Source organism: Atta cephalotes (genome assembly GCF_000143395.1).
Source record: "Atta cephalotes unplaced genomic scaffold scaffold00023, whole genome shotgun sequence".
In the NCBI taxonomy this organism is placed as follows: domain Eukaryota; kingdom Metazoa; phylum Arthropoda; class Insecta; order Hymenoptera; family Formicidae; genus Atta; species Atta cephalotes.
The window spans coordinates 4292908-4318148 of record NW_012130087.1 but is presented as its reverse complement, the minus strand read 5'-3'; the positions used below and the strand labels follow the sequence as shown (position 1 = coordinate 4318148).

General features: G+C 31.4%; 1 protein-coding gene across 1 annotated transcript in view; it reads left to right on the top strand.

The window, feature by feature from the left end:
- LOC105619939 (voltage-dependent calcium channel type A subunit alpha-1) overlaps positions 1-25241 on the top strand; it is a 129239-nt gene that overhangs the window by 55040 nt on the left and 48958 nt on the right. The window contains exons 2-5 of the mRNA XM_012201452.1: positions 11342-11465; positions 17981-18378; positions 23585-23682; positions 24874-25029. Of these exons, the coding sequence (XP_012056842.1) occupies positions 11342-11465; positions 17981-18378; positions 23585-23682; positions 24874-25029 (776 nt within the window). The remainder of the gene's footprint in view (positions 1-11341; positions 11466-17980; positions 18379-23584; positions 23683-24873; positions 25030-25241) is intronic.

Genomic DNA, 25241 nt, shown 5'->3' with positions numbered 1-25241 from the left:
CAAAGAATACTAATACTATAGTTCTTCTTCGTCCTAACTTAAACTAATACTACTTACCTTTACCTTTTAAACTTTAAGTAAAGACTATTATTATATACTACACTACTATCTCTCTCTCTCTCTCTCTCTCTCTCTCTCTCTCTCTCTCTCTCTCTCACATTTGCTGCTTTTTCTGATGATCCTTCGGATCATTCGGACCGATATTCGCAAGTTGTATTAATCATTGAATGTCAAATCGAGTACCACTCGATCGTGCCTGATCGAAACGTACCCATTTGAATCTAGAAGCATTCTATCGACATACTATAATCTGCATACTCAAGAGTACATATGTATAGTGCTGCTCATAAATTCACGAATACGCCGATTTTGTAGACTAATGACTCTCACTTAATATAGTAGACTTCTTTGAGATCAAAAATATATAATGGGATATTAAAATTTTACTAAATTGATAGATTTATCAAAAAATAATCTTAGGTGTGAGCACATCTTAATTTACATTTAATTTTTAAAAATTTTATTTCCAAATAAACTTTAATTCGAGGAATAACAAGACATGTGTTTAAACGTAAACTTAAAGAAATCAAAGGCGCAGGTAATTTATATGATTAAACTTTTACTTAAAAAAAATAATTTTTTACAGTAATAAAATAATTTGCGATAGTTTTTTTTTTGAATAATGTAGGAGACTGCTGCTTTCATATTTATAACTTAGCATAAAATGTGTTCGCTTGCACCTTTCATTAAAAGCCTTTCCTTCAGTCGTATTCACAAGGCACAAGGTACACTATTCATAATCAGATTGGAGTGAAGTTTGTACACGAGAGAGCTAGAGAGGTCGCATGTCCAGGCAAAGAGTTTGTATTGTAACGATCTTACAAGTCTGGAGACTGAATCCGACACAATTCACCCATTACGGCACCAATCCGTCTCTCGGCCAGTCAATGCGGTCTTGTACTTATTTATAAGAGAGAATTAATTTAGTTAAACCAGACCATTTAACAAAAATCCTCTATAGTTTTGTTTCACTGCAGTGAAAAATTTCAAAATGCAAATCACTTATTCTATTTTATTTTATTCATGAAAACTTTTTAAAAATATTATTAAAAAATACTTAGAAGAAATTATTGTAAGAACTCTCTAAGTTTCTTGAAGTGAAATCTCACTGTAAGAGAATGAAAATATGGCCACTTTTGAAAAACAGTGAAAGTATTTCACTTCTTGAAAAAAAGTGAATAATTTTCACTCTTTTTGAGTGAAATTATACTCCAAAAAAAGAAGTGAGATTTTTTTCAAGAAGATTTGCATTGTTGCCAAAATGGATATTTTTATACTTTCAGAGTAAAATTCCTTTTCAAGAAATTTAGAGAGAATGTAAAATATGTAAAACAAAATTTGGAACAAAAATTGTACGCCGGTTTTTGGAAAATTACTTAGAGTCTTGGCTATTTAAATTTTTATTCAAATTATAAAGTATCAATTATAATTATAAAGTTACTTCAAGAAAGTACTCTCTTCTTCTCTTTCGTAGCGCGCGCGCGTATGTGTGTGTGTGTGTGTGTGTGTGTGTGTGTGTGTGTGTGTGTGTGTGTGTGTGTGGGGCGCGCGCGCGCGTCATTATTACAGACCTCGGCGACTAGATATACGTGACATGATTATGACTTATTCTTGAGCAAAGTTAGAGTTATCTGCTTTTTCTCCGGCAGATACTTCAATTGCAACCGAGATAAAATAAACCCTATATAACTATATGATCCTTGAGATTAATATAGAAAGAAGTTGAGACGATGTCTTTTTCTTTATGCGGGATATCGTAAATAAAAGATTAATTTGTCCATATTCACGAACGTGCGGATGGCAATGTACCTTCTCGAAGCCACAACATCCACACGCAACATCCACGACGACATATGTACATACATACCATCGGTCACACGTGCGCCATACAAATACAAGGTGAGGAATGCCAGAGATAGCACGGTAGTCATCTTCGTTATTGCCGTCGTTGTCGTCGTCGTCATTGTCGCCGTCGTCGTCGTCGTCGTCGTCGTCGTCGTCGTCGTCGTCGTCGTCGTCGTTTACGTCACTGGACGAAATGGTGCTTACGTGACGTCACAGGGAATGCCCGCTTCTCTCCGCAACGTTCCCCTTGACGCCACTCTTCGTTCCGCAACGTTCTGACGCCACCCTCCCCCGCATGTCGGGGGATGCCCGGGTCTCGTTGGTGCGGGGTGGGAGCGGCGACGCCGGCTGGGCGCCGCGACGGTCGTCATGGAGTTCGTAGCTACATTTTTGGTCGTTGCCGTCGTACAGAAGTCGGCGACGGGAGCCGATTCTCGCGTAATCGTGCAGAGTTACGACGCTCCTCTAAAAACATGTGTATGGTAATTGATTCGATTGAACGAGAAAAGTGGCTTGTGGCGGTGGACTGCTCGATCGGAATAAATCAGATCTTCCTCGATCGACTGTTATCCTGCTCCGAATTCGGATGCAATTATTGACGATAATCACACGATACCCTTCGTCAGCGATGGTTGTAATCGTGGTGTTTTGCCAGAATCGATTGAGCAATCTGATTCTGTCATCTGAGTGTTTCGCGCGTTATCGAATACCACTATTAGCGGTTGCACGATGGCATCCGATAATTCAAGATGGCTTGCACGCGGTTATGAATAGATGGTGCGAGATGAGAACGGTTATTTGAAAGTTACGACGGATTTAGAAATCTCTGTGCAAACTCCTGAGGATGCAATTTCTCTTAATAATGAAATAACAGAGAGTCTGTACCATAAATAAATTGATATTAATTGAATAATGATTTATTCGATGCAATAAATTCAATGCTTGGATACAACGCAAGTCGCACAAGAATAGTGAATTAAATGAAATGATTGAATTGAATAGCAAATCTTCTTTCAAAGTTGAATGTATTGTGCAGAAAAATCGTGATATTTTATTAGAACTCACAAATTAATGAACATATTACATATATTTTTTAATAAAATAAAAAAGTTTTGACAAAAATACAAAATTTTCTATATTGTGTTTGAAAGTACAAAAAGTTGAATAAGATGAGAAATAGATGTTTTTAAAAAATAATTAAGATAAAATAAGAAACTTTTGACTTAAACTACAAAATTATATTAACAATATTAAAAATGAATATCGATCTTATCAAACTGTTTCATATGTAGGATAAAACATTAATTGTGGATCACTCTTTAAAAAAAAATTTATATTTATTTAAAATTCATATTATTTTTATCCAGAAAACAATATCAAACAATTAATAAAATATTTAATAGTTATGATTGATTATAAAGATTACATTATAGATAGTTTTATTTCATTTTATTACTGTTTTATATGTTTAAATTTGAATTAAATAAAGTAATGACAATTATTTACAATTAGATCCTATATACTAATCGATTCATTAAATACTTTTTATCCTTTTTAATAGCGTTATTACATCCCATAAGAATAATAAAATGATTTGCGCATGTATCTCGTATACATAACGAAATTATAATTGATGATCTACATCTAGTAGATGATCACGTTCTAATTATGAATCATGATGCAATTTTAATACAGTTTATTAAAAATTAGACAATTAAAAATCAATGATTATCAATAATTAAAATTACAATAAAAATTAATGAAAATTAAACTTTAGCAAAAAAAAAAGTTAAATTAAGAATAATAACATTTTTTGCATATATAAACATATTTTATTCTATTTTGATATTTTAAACAAATAAATCTTTTTGGATGACAAAATTTGACAAATTTTTAAACATTTTTATAATAAATTTACGCAATAAAAATATTCTTATAACATAGTAAAAACAAACACCCACAGACATATTTAATCTTAACCGAGCATAAGTTGATTTTTTCCATGTAATTTAATGCTACTTTTATTACCTACTACCTATTATAAAAGTATAAGGTAATTCTTATGATATTACACTTTGAATGGATTTTTAAAAATACATACGTTAGTTAACCTCGCACATTTAGTTAGTGACATCATTAAAATGTGTCGCGCTGTGCTTAATATATTAAAATCAATTGATACTTGAAAGAGATAAAGCAAATGCTAAAAAATCTTGTAATATGATGAATCCACCATTTAATGATGGAAAATACTAAAATTATTTAAATATAAAAAGTGAATTAGTGCTTGAGTCATATAAAAAGTGAATTAGTGCTTGAGTCATATCTAGTGCTTTTACCCTGTAAACATTTGTTTTATGATATAAATTTTTAATTCTAGTCATTTTTTGTAGAGACTATGCATCCGATACATTCTTAACTTTCGGCAGGTCGCGGTCTGTAATTTAACGGTGGTCGGAAGTGGCGGTGTATCCAAAAGATTCAAATATCTTAAATCGATATTGCAGTTATTTTTTGCAAAAAAAAAAAACAAAATGAAAAATGTTATATTTTATTGAAATAACTATACAATTTATCAAAATTTATATTTTTCTGTGACATTGTAATATGATGCTAACTGCCTATCCGACCACATACGATGTGCTGTTAGATTTTTAATAATTCATATAATGCACAGCTTCTGTTTATCCAATAGATAAATGGTGTTGCTTAAAGATATTTACACAAATATATTTTGTAAATAATTCTAAATTTCTAAATAATGAAATCTCATTTGAAAGAAAGTGAAAATACAATCACCCTTCACTTCTTCAGGAACAATTTTTACTCATTTTAGAATGAATTTTCACTTTAAGAAAATCTCACTTTTTTTTGGAATAGATTTCACTCCTTTAAAGTAAAAATCACTTTAAAAAGAGTGAAAATCTCACTCTTTTTCAAGACGTGAAATTCTCACTTTTTTTCAAGGATAGTTGTATTTTCACTCTCTTGGAGTGAGATTTCACGGCAAGAAATTTAGAGTTTACGTATCTCTCAGATATACTTCTCTATTCAAATATAATATTCTGCAGATATAGTAATAATCTATTCAGACATAATAATTATGATATTGATTATGATAATCATGATAATATTTATTTAATATAACTATTTTATATATAATATTAATTTTGTATTGAAATATAATTCTTATTACATCTTAAATATAATTTAATATCGTTCATAATGAGGGAAGATGTTTACTCTCCTATATATGGAATAAGTCGAAGGGTAAGCACGTGCGCTCCAAGAGATTAAGTCGATCGTTGTAGATTATGTCACGTTAAAACGAGAACAAATAGGGAGTTGATATTTTCCATGTATTAATATTCCATGGATCGAATCACTTTTTAGTCAAGTGTATATATATACACAAGAGTGATCGAGTGATTTCCTCGTTAAATGCGCTCCAGTGAATCTTGAGACAATTGAAAAACACAGGCAATAGGAACAGAGAATAAAACAGATTTCAACCTATCAGAAACGGTTTATTTTGGTATACACAGTTTCTGATAGGTTGAAATCTGTTGTTCCCTATTCCTATTGTCTGTCTTTTCAATTGTGCCTCAGACTTAAATCTGTGCACGGTGAAAGCCAGCTTCATGCATGGTCCGATAACACTCGAAAGAGTTTCACATCTTTCACGAAAAGAGAGAATAATGGCGTAGCCTTATGCGATAAACGACAGCGTCGCGTTACTGTCTGCTCGTCGATCTGGAATCGAAGGTCAATTATTTTTAATGTTCCTTCGCCTGTCTTTCGTCAGCTGACCACCTATACATAAATATTGTACACCTGATTCAAAGTTTGACATTTTCAATTTGCCATACTTTCATACAGTCAATATCAGATTCTTGGATAAAGTCGATTTAGTTAAATTTGTCGTGTAATTTTTTTAATTACAAACGTTTAAATAAGTAGAATTATATACATAATGAATAATTGGACGAGTAAGATTGTATCGGTGATTTAGAAAATGGATATCGCAACGTTTATCTCATTAATTTGCACGCGCAAATATAAGTTTATACTTAATCTTCAGTACCCACAAAGGGTTAGCGTAATCCCTCCGATTTTCATAGTTCAGGCGTTTTTTTCCGATCCTTTTTCACTTAAAATATCTTTTGTGTTACGACATTTTAGACTTTCTAACTAAAAAAATTTTTTTTCAGTCTTCAAACAATAGATTAAAAAAAATTAGTTAAAATCGATGCACTACAATCTGAGATACAAGTAAAAGAAAACGCTGGGTTGCAGATACCCGGATGTAGGTAGATAGGGACTTTTTTGACATGTGGCTACTGAGAGTTAATATTTAAAGCCCTTTTTAGCTATGTATAAGAAAATTATTATTAATGTAAGTCATAATATTTAAAGTTCTCTATACATAAAAAAGTTATTAAATATTTTTTGTCTACAACTGTAATTAAATTGCAACGCAAAGAATATTATATTTCTCATTCGATCTACTATTTTAGTTCGTTCTGTCTTTTATGTATAAATTCATATTATCGTACCGACGTTCGCTAAAGATATTCGCCTCTCATTAGAAATGTACATAATTAATGAAGCGGATTACTGACGAATAATATAACAAATCGATAAGTTCTTACTCTGCGCAGTCCCCGACGAGCTAGGGTCAAGATAGAATTAGTATTCTTCCATAAATCCTCTCTCAAAACTCTTTGAGAATAATTTATCTTGCTTCAGGTATTCCAGGGGAATAAATACCCTTTCTTTCATGCTTAAGATATACAACTGGTTACGTTTGTAGCTCATGCTCGTTACGTCAATTAGAAAGAATCAGGACTTTTCTCTTTTTGCGAACTTTATTGCACCAAGCAGTCTTTGTTCGGTTAAAATAGTTTTTATTCAATTTGCTTTTCTGATTTCTTACAGCAGTATTCTTTTTTCAGACACACGATGTTTAACTCTTAGAACTCTGGCAACTCATCATTTCGCCAAATAAACCTCTTTTATATGATCACAAATCTTATTTTTTTTTCTTTTTTTACGAGTAAAAATAGTTGGAAGTTAAGCCTTCCATCATTTCTTCTATTCTGGATGTTATTTTGAAATAGTCTGAAACAGTTTCTTCGGAGTATGTTTAATGTCTGTTTTTACGTTAAATGATTAATTTCACTTTCATCCACGTTACTTTCATCAATCTATTTTTAAAAATTGTAATAATATATTTTTCTATTTTGAGTGGAAAAATTTTTCAAAATTCTTATAATAAACTCGTTATTAATTATCATTAAATAAACTAATAATTTTAATTCCATAAAGATCACGAGACTTTCTAAACTCGTACTTTGTAACTTATTGTTAGTTGAACTGGATAACGTTTTTTGTGTAAGTGACTTTTATATCTACATTCTCTACACGTTGTGGCTTCTCTTCAGTCCCGAAATATTCACAACTGAATATTTATGAAGTAATGGACAGATGAACGGGGGAAAAAATTCCATCGAGCTTCCGCTCGGAACGTATTAATTACTATTCGACGAAAAACAGGAGCGTCCGGTAACACGAACATTTGGCACGACTCGCGTTCCACCGTTATTTGCTAACCAGCAAAAAACTGCACACTAGCAGCGACGCGCTGCAACAACGTTGTTGCATAAATCGCGATTAACCTTCGCGAGAATCCTCGCCCGCATGCGACAATCCGCATCTTGCAAGTGCAGGACCACTCCTGTGTCTGTTTTACGATCATGATAGTCGCGAACATCGTCCGGATATTGTATCGAAATCTAATATGTGCAATGTTATGGTAATATCAAATTTTGACGGCAAATTTGAATATCAATTATATCGTGTATCTATAAAAAATATATTTTTGCGAATTATATGAAATTATGTAGGAAAGAAATAGATTTAAACTTTATTTTGATGTTAAAGGTTCGCTATAGAAGCTGTTGAGAAAAAGAAGATTATAAGTAAAGTAATGGTATTGTTTATTATATAAATTCTGTATGATTAGAGATTGGGCAAAATAGTGGAGGAATAATATCGATCTATCATAATCTTTTGAACGAAACAGGGAATAATATATTTTGCTGGTTTATTAATGATCAACTTAAACCTGACTAATCGCTCAAGAATAACCTGTTGCTGATGTAACAATCTGTATGATCACAAATGAATTCTTCCATTACGTATATTGCTCTACTTCACGGAGTGCGTCCTTGTAAAACGGACACACGAACAAGTCGGCGATTCATTTTCGAGAGTAGTATTGATCCCGCTGTTACAAAACAAACTGGATCAATTATTTCTGTTCCGTTTTCAATAATTCAACGACGTTAGGCTGAAGCACAGGCAAGCATACAAGCAACAATTGCGGCATGTTATGTCCATTTTTTAAATATTTTATGTTTACTTCATCCAATTTAATCCTAAATGGTCCTAAATGTAAAAAAGAGGTACATGTAATTTTTATAAATTATAATTTTATAATTTAATAAATTTTTATAAATTATATGTAATAAACTAATAGCTTTCCGAGACTTCAAATCAATGAATAAATTTGTAATTAACACAGTTGGCACTGAAATCCATCATACTTAGAGATAATACTTTTTCAATCATTTCAATGTATTAATTCAATTCAATCAATATTTTTAACTGGGAATATAAAGTTGTAATCAGATATTAAGCAACAAGTGATAAATCACGAAAATCTGATATAATGATATATTTTTATTTTCTTAGATATTTCATTCAAAACTATTTCTGAAACGAAGTCTCTTATTTTTTTTACAATCCCCCTGCGGCTAACAGTATAATTATTTTTTGTAAGTACTTATTCCGCTGGCACCACTTTGTCGGTTGCCGATCGAAAACAGTCGAAGAAAAGAAGAATCATAAAGCCAAAAAAAGACCTAGTGGAAGTAGATAAAATTGACAGACACTACTCTCCGCGCTCGCTGTCCGTATAATTCGATTCCCTTGATACACGAAATCGGACGATCTTGGCGCGGGCGAAACTTTCTTTCGAGCCGTTTCCCATTCGGCTAAATGGAGTGTCGTGGTTACAAATTGCAAAACTTTATCTATTATATCTTATGCATAGACTGTTTCTGAATCACATAAAAAAAGCTTTCTGCTCATATCTCTCTTGAAGTAAATATTTTCTTAATCAAATCTTTATTTTAATAACTTATAATTAAAATTTTGATATTTATTTAGAATTAAGATGGAAAAAATTAAATGTAAGAAAAACACTTATTACATGAGTTATTATAATATTTTTATTATGATATTGAAGTATTATTTGATTTTTATTCAAATTAAATTTTTATGTGTAATACTTTTTACGAAAAATTTATTTTAACTCAATATTTTAAAACTGTATTTGTCAGAAAAAGAATAGAATAAGTATCGACATAAGAATAGAATAAATATCGAATAAATATCGATTTTTTAAATAATCTCGAGCATTCTTCAAAGGTTTTCGTGGAACATTCCAAATTCAGCGATCGATTGAGAATAGACGCCTCCTTACATTGTGCAAATTCAGCTAATTCAGCAAATTCATTAAGATTTTTTTCGAATAAGAGTGAATCTGTGAAGTTAGTTGAATCAGTCACTATATAACTGAAATGATCTCGACTTGAGTTAGAGTTTCTTACCAATTAAAGTTCTATTATTATTATTTATATTTTTAATTTTTTTGTTTTTAAACCCTGTGTAAAATATTATGGCAAATATATCTGAAAAATTTTAAACATGAAGTTTTTCTAACAGGACGTTATATATTTCAAATAAAGATGATATCAACACTTCGTATGGAGTAATAAATTTATTTGTAAAAATTTTATTTCGCATCTCCGTTCGCGCTGACTCTCATTAGCCCAGATTTAGTTTGTTTTTTATTATTTTAAGGACGTTATATATTTTAAAGAAATGAAAAATAAAAACATATATTTGTTTTTTATTAAATTAGGATTAATTAACAAATTGAAAAAACAATTTTTCTTGACAAAACTAAAAAATATATTAACTCTAATTATGACTAAAAGTATTTTCTTAAAAGATATCTTATTTTAAATAAAATGTCGAATTAGTCGAATCTAAGTTTAAATGTTAATCAGATCTATTTTAAAGTGAACTATTCATATCACAATTAGGGTCACATGTATCATTTCTATAAGAAACGTTATCACAAATAGATAATATAGGTCAATATCCTCACTCTGTTCAGATTGAATGTGATTTTACAAACGCGGTAATTTCGACGTTATTGTGTGTATTGATGCATTTGACGCATTATACGAGAGTGAGGATGAAACGATGGGAAATTCTTGCTATGAATTATTGCATTACCATGTGCCTTGATTGTCACTCACTCATCTATTCTCTATCTTTCTCTTTCTCTCTCTGTCGCACGAGAAGAGTCACCGGGATGCATATGGGGCATCTGTCGCAAAAGTCTCGACTAATGTACTTAATTGAAGCTGGAGCCGCCACATTATATACCTTCGTCCACCATCATTAACGAGCTGTTTCATGAAATCCCACTGAGCCATCGCCCACTATCAGATGCACTCATCTAAATAAGTCTGCACACTTTGTGAAGTTTTAGTGATCCGTGAATACGCTGTGCATCTTAAAAAAAAACTTTAAATATTTTGTTAAAATACATTAAAGTAAGTAAATTCATTAAATTAAGAAAATATTGTAATTATTTTTAATGTTTATGAGTAGTATAAAGATACATATGCTAAATTTATAATTATATTTTTATATTGCATCAGTGTTAAATTTGACTATCTAATTTTGAGATTTGTTTAATACAGATTAACAATTAGATGAAATTTAGTTCTAAACAGACGAGAGCGATTTTTAATAAATAATTTATATTAAAGAGATAATAAAGCGTTGTTTTTATTTCTTTTAAAAATTTTCTAATTAAAGTATTGATTTAATTATTTAATTATTAATGCACTGTTATGTCATATATCATTTACTGACAATCTTTTACTTATTTTACTAATCTTATACCAACACCTTATCATACCTTAAACACCTTGTAATTGTTATACTTTAGTGAGCTTGTCAGATTATTAAATATTTTAAAACTATAATAATTAAATGAAATGGAAATTATATAAATGTAGATAAGTTTAATCTGTTTCCGAATTTAACAATTTATTTATAAATCATAACTAGTTTACTGATAAATTTCAGATTGCGTTTTCATTTACCCAAGAAAGTATCGTTAAATAATGTTCAGAGGTAGAATTGATCTGCAGGTGATTGTTTTTTGTAGAAATCATGATACGGTTTATGATATCGTTATTTGACGTACGTCACGCGAATAATCCTGATCGAGAGATTGCTCCGATGTGCAACCAGTCACTGACCTCTTTTATCCCTCTATCGTTTCCAGGTTGGCAGCAGCGCAAGAGGCGGCACAAAGGGATCCTGGATACGCGAGTCAGTATTACGGGAGAAGGTCGAGGTTGGCCGGATTGAGGAGTGGTCTCGGTGACTGGACTAGCTTCGGAGGGGAGGTAACATGACAATTATCAATTATTGCCTTTATCTCTGTTATCCTTAATATATTGTTATTGTTCGGATTACATTCTGCAGTCCGACAGTTTTATAATCATCGGAGAATCAATCATTTGTATCTTTGCGATTGTACAGTTTCTCTTCTGAGCAATTTCTTCACCGCTTGTCACTTGAAAATTTTTCAGAGAATAATTGATTTCGACAATTTTGGTCGAGTTTAAGATTTGAAGCTGCGAACTCGAAAAATATTTCAAAATCTCGAAAATACTATGATGCACAAATGTGAATCATTAAAAACGTATCTAAAACGATAGATAGGGGAAAGTGGACATGAAAGTGACATGTTTTGAAAGAGCCATTTCGTATTTCAACTAATTGTATCGCCAAAAATTTTAAAATATTTTCATTTGAAATAGCAATATTAAAACTACGTCGTCCATAAACAGTCATCGTCAAAAGGGCGTTGCCGTAATGCAAAATTATTACACAAAGTACGTTTCTTGAGTTCTTAAATTTCCAAGTCTTTTTCATTTATTTGCGATTAGCTTTTAAAAAAAGTATTTTTTATCGAATACTATATACATTAACGTAACTAAAAATGTAATTACGAATTCTTTGTTTATTTTAGTTTATCAGATATTCTGTGATTATATTTTTTACACATAATATCATGAAAGAGCCGGTATTGAGAGCTATGAAAAAATCAGTTCTATTATTGCTTTGCCTGACTCCTTCATTGCATTTCCAGAGATGTTCTTTTCGGTGCAATTGACTTTTTACGTTTTTAGTACAATTTAGGCATTTTTAGTACTTTTTTTTTAAATATATCATACTGCGTAATGAAGACTGATATCGATGCAAATTGTATTTTGACTGGACTCATACTTCATGTGGCTAAAGGAAATTTCATTTCTTTTGCAATAAATGTTTTTAATTAGAAATATATTTTCTATTTTTCACATATTTATTAATTTCTTAAAAAAATAATATTTGTTAAAAAACGACATTTTGATTTTATTTATATTAAAGATTATATAGTTTAATGGTTTAAAACAAGTAATGGCTTTTTTAAAACCATGTTTTAAAAGAGTTGAATTTCTTGTTTATGAAAAATGGTAATTAAATCTCTATTAATGATTAAATATTATTTTTCTGTTAAATGGATCTTATAGATAAATGAGGACATACTTAAGTAAAGCGATTGTATTTGTTTAACACCGAATTAAATATTTTTTTTATATCTTGAAAAAAAATGGTTCTTTCATGCCTACTCTTCTCTATCAGATAAAGCAATTAAAAAATTTTGGAAAAAGATTAGTAACAAGCTACAAAATTATTTTGTATTGGTGCAATATTTAGTAAATATTAATAAATCATTAGTAAATATTTAGTAAACATAATAATAATCATCCGTTTAGTAATAATTAGAAAAGACAATATTTATAAATTAGCGTTTAGTTGATTTTGATTATATTAATCGAACATTGATTAAAATTATTTTATTGAAGTTTTAATAACTATTATTTAGACTGATTAATATCATCAAACTTTTTGTAGTGTTTAAATAATATTATATTGTAAGATGTGGACGGAAAATTCAAATGAACCGCCAATGCCTAGAATAAATCACTTTTTTATTTCTTGGCAGCTTCTCTCGCTGTCACAGAATGCCCGCATAAAAAACACGTCTTACTGATGGCGCCTCGAGCGACTAATGATGCACGCGATACACCGGTCAGCAAACCGTACGGTTATTTCTACTCGGGAAGGTTAATCGTGATACGCAACGTAATAACGGATAAGGTGCAGTGAGAGATGACAATGAAATCGAATCGATTCGATGTACATTCCATTATCATTTTTCACTGAGATATCATCAATAAAAGTAACAACAAAAGAATATAGCTTTAATTAAGAAGGGACTGATCTTACAGTTCGGTCGTTCTTTTTGTTCGTCCCGAACATAACTTATGGTTATTACAATTTAAACTAAAACAAAATTTGTTTTGATCACACATATGCATCACGCATTAACAGTAATACATAGATAGCAGCCGTATCGCATACGATTCAATATAAAATGTACAACAAAGACAATTGACAATCAAATAGTATTGTTGATAAAATTAAAACTTTTATAACATTTGATTTAGATTTTTACAGTAAACAAAAAAAAGATCTTGAAGATTTTTGACTAAATCTTGCGGATATGATAACACACACTAAAATCTATGCTACATCACATTAAAAAAATTTATGTTTATACCTAGTGGGCAATTTATAGCGCTATCGTAATTGATTTTATTATAAGCACAGAATTTGTTTGATCGCTTCGATTGCCGCATCTCGCACTCACGAGACATTAAGTCATCTGAACCGATTAAAACTTCTTTGGTATCAGGAAAGCCGTTTAGTAAGAATCCGAGTGATTTTTTCATACCTCAAAAGTAATTTAGAAGGGGAATCTTTAATAGCGGTATGATAAGTATTGTTAATTACGTATTGAATTTCATAAATTTTATCGGATTAACATTCTTGCTCCTCCGAAACTTTGCGGAATGACAATTTTAAGAAACGGTTAAGGGGATGCTGGAGCGACGGCCGAACTTGATCGATAGTGTAGACTTTTTTTCCAAATTCAATAATAATGACATTTTTCATTTATTTCTTATATTTATTATGTATCGTTGTGTCTCACTCAAACGCATTTATTGCAACGATCTCTTGCACGCTCGAACACCTACTGCTAGATACAATTATTGCTTTGTTTACCATGAGTCTTCGCTCAGCATTCATATATATGTCATTTGCAGATCGATGTAAATCTTCCTTTTTAAGAGTTTAATCTTAGTTTCATAAACTCAGTATTGTTTGTGCACGTAATACGCTTAGTGCTGCACTGTCCATACGAGGAAATATAAAACTTTTGTATCAAGGAAACATCTATGTCAAGTGACAACTCCACGAGTTGTAAAAAATGTAAGTTCTTAACTTTTTTTCGATTTTATTGAATTGTCCGGAAAGTTCGTGTCGATGTTGAAGGAAAATTGAAACGCAGAAAATTTAAATTTTAGTATACATTTATTAAATTATATAAGTTAGTTGGAACGAACTTTCCGGACAACCCAATAGTATAAAGTTTATTGCAGCATCAAATTTTGTGTCTACTTTAATCCTATAAAAGGATTTTTGATTTCGTTCAATAAATTTAAAGATTTATGTCGATCTGCAAAGTCCCGGTAATTTGGCCACTTCATCCTCTTAATCTGTTCAACCATTTCATGATGCAACTATAGCTTCCAAACGGTATTTTATGTCACGTTTATGGCAAATATGTTATAATTGGCAAATTTGCATGAAATAAATGTAATTGCATGATCGGATACAATCTCGAAAGGATTGCCAAACATATCGAAAATCGTAGATAAATATTCAATTTCTCCTGAAGCAGTAGTTTTGATTGGAAACAGGTAAATTGAGTCGAGGTAAAGCATCTATGGCGACTAGAACATGCTTAATCCCATATGAGATTCTACCAGAGGCCCGAAATGATCAACATGCACTATGGTCAACGGAATGGTGAGGGTCTTCGATGCCAATAATTCACCCTCTCGTTGATGTTTCGGTTGACGTTTTGGCTATGAAGTGATACAGTAATCTATATAATCTTGTACTTTTTTATCCAATGATGGAAACCAATAATTACTGGTGATACCCTGCATCGTTTTTCCGACTCCGCAGTGCGCACAAAAGTTATGATAAATGCTAAGGATTCTAGCGGTCATGGACTGAGGGACAATAAACTTAAGTGAGTTTTTGTATTTACGATAAACTAAATCGATTAGAATGAACTTATCGCGTTTTTCGAGGGACTCTGTTAGCGCCTGAATAATTGGGTCGGCCAGTTGCTTGTCCTTTTCCAGCGATAGGGCATGACTATGCGTCGACATGAGTCATTTTTTAATCTCTTCGATGAATTCTTCGATGAATAACCGGATTCTGTAACTTTACAACATAAGTATCCACCTGGCAATGCGTGGGTTGACGTTTGCGTTATTGCATGCATCAACGCGTTGCAATCAGTGACAACAATGAAATCTATTCCATAAAGGTAGATATGAAATCTTTCAATGGCCTTAACGATTGCTAACATTTCGAATTCAAACGAGTGATAGCAGCTCTCCGCTATGTTAGTTGCTTGGCTGTAATAAGCAACTGGAGTTGCCTCTAAGTCTTATTTTTTTGCTTCTGTAAAAGAATTGCAGCGAGAGGCAATGTGCAACTCGATCTCCAATTTCTGATTGTACAGTCTTAAAACTTTAAAATTAATTGATAAGCGCCGATTTTAACTCCTCGAAAGCGTGTAAACACGTCTCATTAAAATCGTACTAACTTACTGGTCAGTACGATGCATAGTTTGGCCCTTTCCGCAAAATTGGTACGAATCGACGAAAAAAAAACTGATGAAAAAAACATAAATCTCTGAAGCTAATGAAGATTCTGAAGGTAAATTTTTTAATCACTTCTACGTGATTAAGATAATCCTCTGGCTCGAGAGTACATATTCCAAATATTCCACTTTAGTTCTTAGAAATTGACATTTTTAAAAATTTAACTCAAATTTACTTGAATAAAATCAAAACTTGAGTGAGAACCTGCAAATTTTCTTCAACAGAACTGAAGGTATCAAAATGTCGTCTATATGAACGAGCATTCTGTCTTCATGAATAAAGGGAGAGGAGAGGTTGCAAAATTTGAATGATGCGTCTTTGGGCTTCCGAATAGCCAAAAGAGAGTTTGCTAAATTCATTTTGGCCATCCAGCACGACAAACGAAATAATTATCGTAAAGTCTGGGTATATATTAATATGGCGAAACTTCTTTAAGGTCTAATAGTGTAAAAATATTTTGTCACTTAAACGAGCTAAGTGATTCTCAATAACTGAGAAAGGGTATTTTTGTTTCTCAGCTTCAGATCCACGCAGTAGATCATCTTTTTTTCGAATCAATTCATGCGCAATAAGTTCTTTAATAATATCTCGCGCTAACAAATCATTTATTATACTGCGTATCTCGAGACGTTCGGCTAATGCAAAATCTGGGCGCGTAAGCGTAGATAGATGGAATGATTTTTAAGATCTGTCGGTTATTCTATTAATTGTCTTCTACTTCGGCGTTCGGGATTGTACATTTTCGTATTGATTCGTTCACTATAGGTCCAAAATCTGTATATATTTCCTGCAACAAGCTATTCTCAACGTCTGAGATCTTAATAGGTACAATCTCATTAAATAATTGTACTCGCTTCTCTACGTCCATATTCGATGGTTTGTACACCACAGGGCTTGCGGCCTTAGTGCGGCAAAGAAAGGATCTTGCACAAAATATATGGAAAAATGTTTTCGGTCGAATTGGCTGAATTTTTGATATATTGTAGTTCTCATCAAATGTTTCAATGAGTACAATTTGATCCTATGATTAGTTTCAAAGATATTAGCGGTTAAAATGTCCTCTGCTAAGAAAGTGATGTGTATTATAATACATATGCGTTATTATCGAGGGTTAGGATTTTGTTTTAATTATATATATATATATATATATATATATATATATATATGAGTTAATATTATAATGATAGTAATAGAATAATATATAATAATATATTATAATATATATAATAATTATATACAAATAAATATAATTACAATTATATTACGATTGTAATTATAATTATAATTATCGTAATATAATTGTAATTATATTTATTTATATAATCCCTGGTAAAATATTTCCTATTGACTATTTCGATTGTCATTTCGATCTAGTTGTTTGTAATCCAATAACCGTTGGTATTATTGATATAGAGTGGTTAGTAAGTCAAAAATGAAGGATCCATACGCTATTTTGATAGATCTAGAACTTTACCATTAGATCTGTTCGCGTTGCTTTCACTTTTGGCATTCGGCATCTTTGCTTTCTCTCTTTTCAAGGCCATATATATCTATCTCATTTTAAGTGCACAAATATTTGGGGATTTCATGTAACGCGAACAGACCTAATGATGCACGTGATATACCGGACAGCAAACCGCGCGATCGGGTTATTCCTACATACCCGAGAAGGCCAATCGTGGTACGCAATGCATAATGGCAGGTAAGCAGTGTCGTCAATGGAAGTAACAACAAAAAAATACAGTTCAGAGTATAACTTTTTCTCTAAGGCGGAAATGTGAAAAGTGAAATATTTTTTTTTGTATGCATGTATGTATTATGTTCGTACATACGTAAAAATTTTCACTTTTCACGCTTCCATTCTAGAGAAAAGTTGCATGATTGATATTCTGATCGAGAAGGGACTAGAATATGTTACTTTTCTTCGAATATGTTTCTTAGAATATGTTACTTTTAAAATTTTTTATTTCATTTTGTAAACTTTATTGTATTATAATTCATTTTTGGAAGTCTCTCTCTTTCTCTTTTTCGAAGTTTTTTTAATAGAACATCGGCATTTTCAGGTACCTGGTCTGGTGGATATGGCGCCAGGCCGGGATCAAGGTGGAGGGGGAGGCGGTGGCGGTGGGGGAGGCGGCAAGGGCACCACATCGTTGTTTATTCTTTCGGAAGATAATTGGATACGATCGAAGGTACGCGGTGTCATCGAGTGGCCGCCCTTCGAGTACGCCGTCCTGCTCACCATCATCGCCAATTGCGTGGTTCTCGCCCTCGAGGAGCACCTGCCGAGGCAGGACAAGACCGTACTCGCACAGTCGCTCGAGTCCTCGGAGATGTACTTCCTCGCGATCTTCTGCGTCGAGGCGAGCCTCAAAATTATTGCCCTCGGCTTCGTCCTCCACCGCGGCTCATACCTGCGCAACATCTGGAACATCATGGACTTCTTCGTCGTGGTGACCGGGTGAGAATCGAATGCTTACTTTTGTCAGTAAAATCTCTCCCTTTGTCCATTTTTCCTTTCTCTATTCTTACTTCCTTTCTATCAGTAATTTTCTATCAGTCTTCTATCAATCTTCAACATTTTATATGTTCTTGGAGAAAAAAGATTTTCCAAGATTGCGAATTCTTTTCATTAAGGTTGACGATTTCGCTTGGATCTGTAGAAATCCGGGTATCCGGTAGTAATATTATCCGAATTTTATACCCGAATATTGAAATACAATACTTTGCGGATCCGGATTCAGATATCCGAATCTGTCCGGGCCCAATCTTTCGAATCCATTATCTCATAAAAATCCGGTTTCTGATTAAATTACAGATTTCACTAGAGGAAAATCGCTGATATAGGTTTCTTAAAGCGATATTCCCTTATTTTTCAGAAACTAACTCTATTATACTTTGTTAATAATAAAAACAGAATCTATTTAGTTAATTAAAATTATATTAAATTAAAATTAAAATTGTATTAATATGTAAAAGTATATTTAGCGTATATTAATATATAAACCAAAATAAATATATAAAGTTTCTCTCTTTTGCTTTCTTGCTCTGTATTTCTTGCTCTTTGTTTCTTGTCCTTTTTCACGCTCATCTCCCCCCCCCTTCTCTCGCGTTTTCACTCTTTCGTTCTCTCATACGTACATACACATCCTGTATGCATAGAAAAAAATATGAGAGATCCATAATCCGAATAATGAATGGTAAATCATTTTAAATTTTAACGATTCGGGTATCTAAACAATTGGAAACATTTGGATTTGAAAAATTCTCTTCAATCGGATATTTTATTTCGGATTTATTTCTATCTTGAATATCCGGATAAACGGATAATCGTCAACTCTACTTTTCATTGATATACTGATGTTATGAAAGACCCTATAAATTAATATCATAATGTTTATATGAAATAATAAACGACTTTTCTGTTTGAAATTAGCATTGTTCCTATTTAAAATCTGCTGCAAAAATCGTTATTACATTCTCCTACATACATTTACATTTACTCACACAAATATAGGATAGATCATTAATATTGATTATTCAAGAGAGCAAACATTGTTTCACCTATTAATTAATTTGCGGCTGAAGCGAGCGGCAAAATAAACCTCTTTCCCTAATTACATCCTTATGAGGAAACAAGATGTTGGAGGAATCAGTTTGACTAATATTGTTAAATGAGATACTTTATGCCTTGCTGACGTAATTAGTATGTGTAATATAGCAAAATTTTATCTATCTACATGATAAAAAAGTGATTTCATTTTTTTTCTAAAAATTTAATACAGTAATAAATTAATTTATTACGTATATATGCTTTTATACATATAATAATGGGTTAATAATTGTTATATAAGCATTATCTCTCTAATCAAAAGCATAGCGATTGTTATTATGCAATCTTTCGGAAAATTTTGATATTTTGGCATAATCCGAAAACTGGTTTCCCCAGCTATAGGAATTAAGGAAATACGCCGATCGCCATACTCGTTGGTCAGATAGATTCTAGAGTAATTCTTGGATTAGGTCGATGACCGTGTTCGCCGAAACAAACGTGGAAGTCGACCTACGTATGCTACGTTCCTTCAGGGTCCTCAGACCGCTAAAGCTGGTTTCGAAAATTCCAAGTGAGTCAGTCAGAGTTCTGTGAAAGAGCAGGAGCGACTAACAAATACTCAAAGAACAAAATTTCTGCCAGTTAGTCGAGCTAACAAGTCGAGCAAATGATCAGCCTTCTGTTCCTCTTTTAATCCTCTATCCTTTCATATTGTGTCCCTGGCAATCTGTGTGCGATTCTCAATAGTTACAAACAATAGTTTTAATGTCTTTTCGACGCCGAAATTTAGCTCGATCCCTTCAATTTTGGCCGATTCCGCTGCTTTAGTTATTCCTGATATGACGTCTAGTTCTGGCAAGCAAAAGCAGTATCGACTTGAACTATACATATATCTATATATATTATTAGTTCCCGTCCTTCTAGCCTCCTGCGTTAGTCTTCTAATTGCGTAATATAACGTCATACGTTTTTATTAACTTTCGCTTAGAGGCTATGGGTGTCTTAGATCATTTGATAAAGTTAGAGTTAGTGATGGCTCTCAGTTAGCTCTCATTTCATAATCTATATATATATATATATATATATATATATATATATATATATGTTGAATAATATATAATATAATTTACATATTTCTATAAATTTTTATATGAATTTTCTCTGTGTGTTTACGCTGTGTATTTCGTCTATATACATAGATCTACTCTATCACTCAAAAATTTCAGTCTTATGTTTTTGTATTAATAAATCCATTTTTTAAATATAAAATTATAATATAATGTATATTTAATAATTAAAACAAAAAATAATTTAAATCGGAGACTCTCAAATATTATATAATTTATTAATATATATTCTCTTATTTTCGAGCATAGAAGATTCAGAAAATCACAAAAAGCCGAAAAATAATTATAAACAAAATTATAAGTAAATTTAAAAAAAAACTAATATGTTTGTGAATTCAAATTTTGCGCTAGACGATAAACATTTGGATAGCACGATGACTAATAATAGGAGAATGGAAACAATACATTCTCGTAGAGCGCCAGATTGAATATAAATCTTTGATTAGGATACTTGAAGAACTTGTCGACAGAATGCCAAAAGTTTGGCTTTTGTTATCAAAATTCAAGGAGATTAAGCTTGAAGAACGTAAAAAAATCTAAAAAAGAAAATAAATTCTCTTTTTAATTTTAGTAAAAATATATAATAATAAATTTAAAACATAATGTAATGCAAACTGTATTCATATTCTATATCATATTTTTTATATTACGAAATTTCCATAAATAGTATGCTGAAATTTTTGAACGGCAGTGTATATAAATAAATAAGTTTAATATTGTGTTTAACATATAAAATATTTTTTATCCAATATTAAGTTCTTTTGATTAAATTTTTGCTGACAGATAAAGAATTATATTTTAGAAAAACGATAATAATAATAATTATTAAATATAATAAAAACAATTGTAATTATGTTTTTTTGCAACAATATAGCATATAGATAAAGTAACCATAGCTTTTCTTATATTTCTACACATTTATAATAACTCTAATTCGTTCTGTATATGTAGAAAAATGAACACGTAGAAAGCAATTTAAGCATCGTTTAATCGCTAATTTTAGAATTAACCATTATTTCTTTAAGTGTTAAGAAGCAATTTGAATCGTCTGTATAGGAAGAATCAATTTACTTCTCAATAGCTCAATATTTCGAAAGTACTTTCTTTTCGGAAGCAATGACGATTTGGGAATCAATCGTCTCCAATTCCGTACATCGAGGATGCGCACTTACGAACAGGTGGACAGGGGAAAAAAGAAAACACACACACGCACACATATGTGATGACCCACAGAGTGCCTATATTTAGCGATTAGCTATCTTTAGCTGCAGTTGCGCTAAATAATAGAGACGACTATACATTGTTAAGTGGATACGTGTCCTAGAGCAGATAACGTGTTCAGCTGCGAATCCGTTAAAATTCGTTTCCTTAGATATTCACGACAGATCGAATCGTTGCTTTGCGAGTGTCTATAATTCTAGAAGATGGTCACTCTTTTCCAATTTATATTGCTAGGATTAATAATTTTCGCTTCTATCAATTTTATCACAAGCTAGTTTAGTTTTTATTTACCATTTTCATCATTAGTATTATTAACAGTGGAGGTTTTCTGTTTATAGCGCAGAAATTAATTGACATTTTAATGGAAAAGCATTTGAAAAGTCGTAAGACTTTAGCTTCAGATATTTAGCTATTTCAGAAATCTACTTTTTTTATTTTGTAATTTTCGTTACTCTTATGTAATCTATCTTCAAAATTGAAATGAAAATGTTTTTTATCTATTCTATTTTCAAAATTAAAAAGACTCAAGACTCTATTGAATGTTGCTGAACAATATTTAATGGTTTCATAATAACGATATTTGAGATGTTTTAGGTTCAATTTTGATATTTTTAAAATATAGAATTAAATTATTTTTTTCTTTTCTTGGTCCTAATCGAAGAATATTTATGATGTCAGAATAGAAGAAATATAAAGTTTTTCGAATTCGTTGTCAGTGTAGAAAAAATTTAACACATACTTATCTGTTTTTTTTATGGATTGAGGTGAATCTTTTCGAAAAGCTTCTGCTATTGGCAAGAGTCAGAAATAGATAAGTAGCGGTCGATGACCGTACGGTGAACTGATATCTTCGAGAAACGAGCGTTGAGTTTAGGTGTGATTATAGCCACTATTACTAGCTTGTCTCAGCGTTTTACATTCTCCTAGACCTAGATATACTGTATTTACATAGTCTACGTATATACATAGAATGTACGTATATATATATATATATATATATATATATATATACATACAGATAGATATGTTTACATGCCTATACATCGATCCTATTCTTTCGCAGCGCCCTTTTCAGTAGAACATTGCCCTATGTCAGACATTTATATTTTAGTATAGCGTTAAATTTAATAAAATAGAGGAATATATATATATTCCCAGCACATCTTAAAAATTCAAAAAAAATCACGATATTATTAATTATTTTTACAATTTAAAGTTGTGATAATATATCGACGTACTTTAATAATGTTTCTTTAAAAATAGTGTATTAAAATATATTAATATAGATACAGATTATTGATTTCTTTTAAATTGATATTATATTATAATGAATAAATGAAAAAAATTATATAAATTTGATATTTGCTTAACCGCAATACAGAAATAAAGTTGCCCTATCCTTTTTTTAAAGTCTCTCTTTTAACTTCAAACATTTTTTAAACTTCAAACATTTTTTAAATTAAGTACTTTTTTGTTAAATGATATGATTCATTTGGGATTCATCATGGACAGATATTCTGTTATAGATAGCTATTTATATCCATTTTGCGCTCTCAAAGTTTAATTTACCAGAGTTCTTTGATCTTCTACATACAAAAATTTTATCCGATCGTCCTGATAGCATTATCTTCCCAGGCTAGAAAGAACGCTAGTTAACCATCTAGTGGACGTAGTATAAGTACTTAAGAGTATTAGTGTAATAGAGTATTAGTGTAATAGAGTAGTAAGTAGTAAAGTGTGGCGGGGTGTGTGTGTTTTTGGGGCAGGATCATCACGTCGCAAGGCAAAGACCTGGATATGGATCTGCGCACGTTGCGTGCAATACGCGTGTTGCGACCGCTCAAACTTGTCTCCGGCATACCGAGTGAGTAGCGCATTAGTACAAATTGGAAAGCGATCGATTTTTTGGAACTCAAGCAGTTCTGCTGCTGAGAAAATCCAAAGAAGTCTCGCGTCTGGGGAGGCCCCGTTGTAAACGAAATCCCCGGCGAGATCGTCGTAAATAACGCGCAAAATAGATACTCACACCTTAACAATAGATATTTGCAGTTTAAACTTAACGTAAAAAATTGTTTTTGAAGTTCATTATGTAAATGAATCTTACATCTGTTTTGAATGAATAATCATACTCGATTGTTAAATTATTATCGAGGATACATTATGCATGCATGCTGTATAGATAAAGGTGTGAGTTCGAGCTAAAAGTACATTTAGCGCTGAATGTTTCATTTCATTAGATATTCTACTGCTATTGCGTATGCACGTTTGAATAAGAAAGTATTAATTTGAAAAATATTTCAAATATGATATATCTTTTTTAGATGAATACATTTTGGCGCTAAACGTGCAAAAATAATACGATCTCGTTGCTCGAGAAAATTTACTTTACAATGAATAATGAATGCTTACGATTCGAAACTTCTTCATGTCTGAGATTTGGATACCTCGAAGATCGAATACGATTCGCCGCAATACTTATTTCTCAAATAGTGGCTAATAGATTTAATAAGAAGTGAATTAACAGATATATAAAGTCAAGTAGATCAGAGTTAGTTACATTTAATCGTAAATATATTTATCTATATTGCCCGTAGGATGCTTTCTGTTGAATTGTTCGTTTTATGTTAGTAGTATTGTTCGGATAGGTACTATTCAGAACTCGATGTTGTATTTAGATGTGGCGGAGGTATTCTAATCCTTAGACGCAGAATCATTTCGAGTATTAAAAGCACATTTTTTAAGAATTGGATTACTTCAAGTCATTATGAAGTCTAAAATAATTTTTATGACAATATTACAAAACTTAAACAACTTTTTTAACTTGTAAATCGTTATTAAATGCCATCAAAAGAAAGAATATTATCCTATATATTTGTTACTAAAAGTTAATCTTATGGTTTTCATCAAATATTAATTTTAACATTTAAAAAATTACGTATAATTTCTCGGACAATGACATCAGCGATAATGCACGAAAATATTGAGGATAGAATTCTATATTGATTTTGTAAAAATAGTGGTTAAGCTTACTCCTCGGCGATTTTTTTGCGAATAGGTCTTCAGGTGGTGCTCAAGTCTATCATTAAGGCGATGGCGCCGCTTCTGCAGATCGGCTTGCTGGTACTCTTCGCCATCGTGATATTCGCCATTATCGGCCTCGAGTTTTATTCAGGAACCCTGCATAAAACGTGTTACAGTATAAAGGACATCAGTGAGTATATTTAATCAATCTTCTAGAAATTTTGTCCAACATTATTGCTTATAATATTACTTGTCTTATTTTATCCAATTTACAATATACCAAAGGATTGAAAGAAAAATCTACTAAAATCTTGAAGTACATGAAAATATAATTTGCATTTCTGATTACTTAGAAAAAATATATATATATATATATATATATATATATATATATATATACTA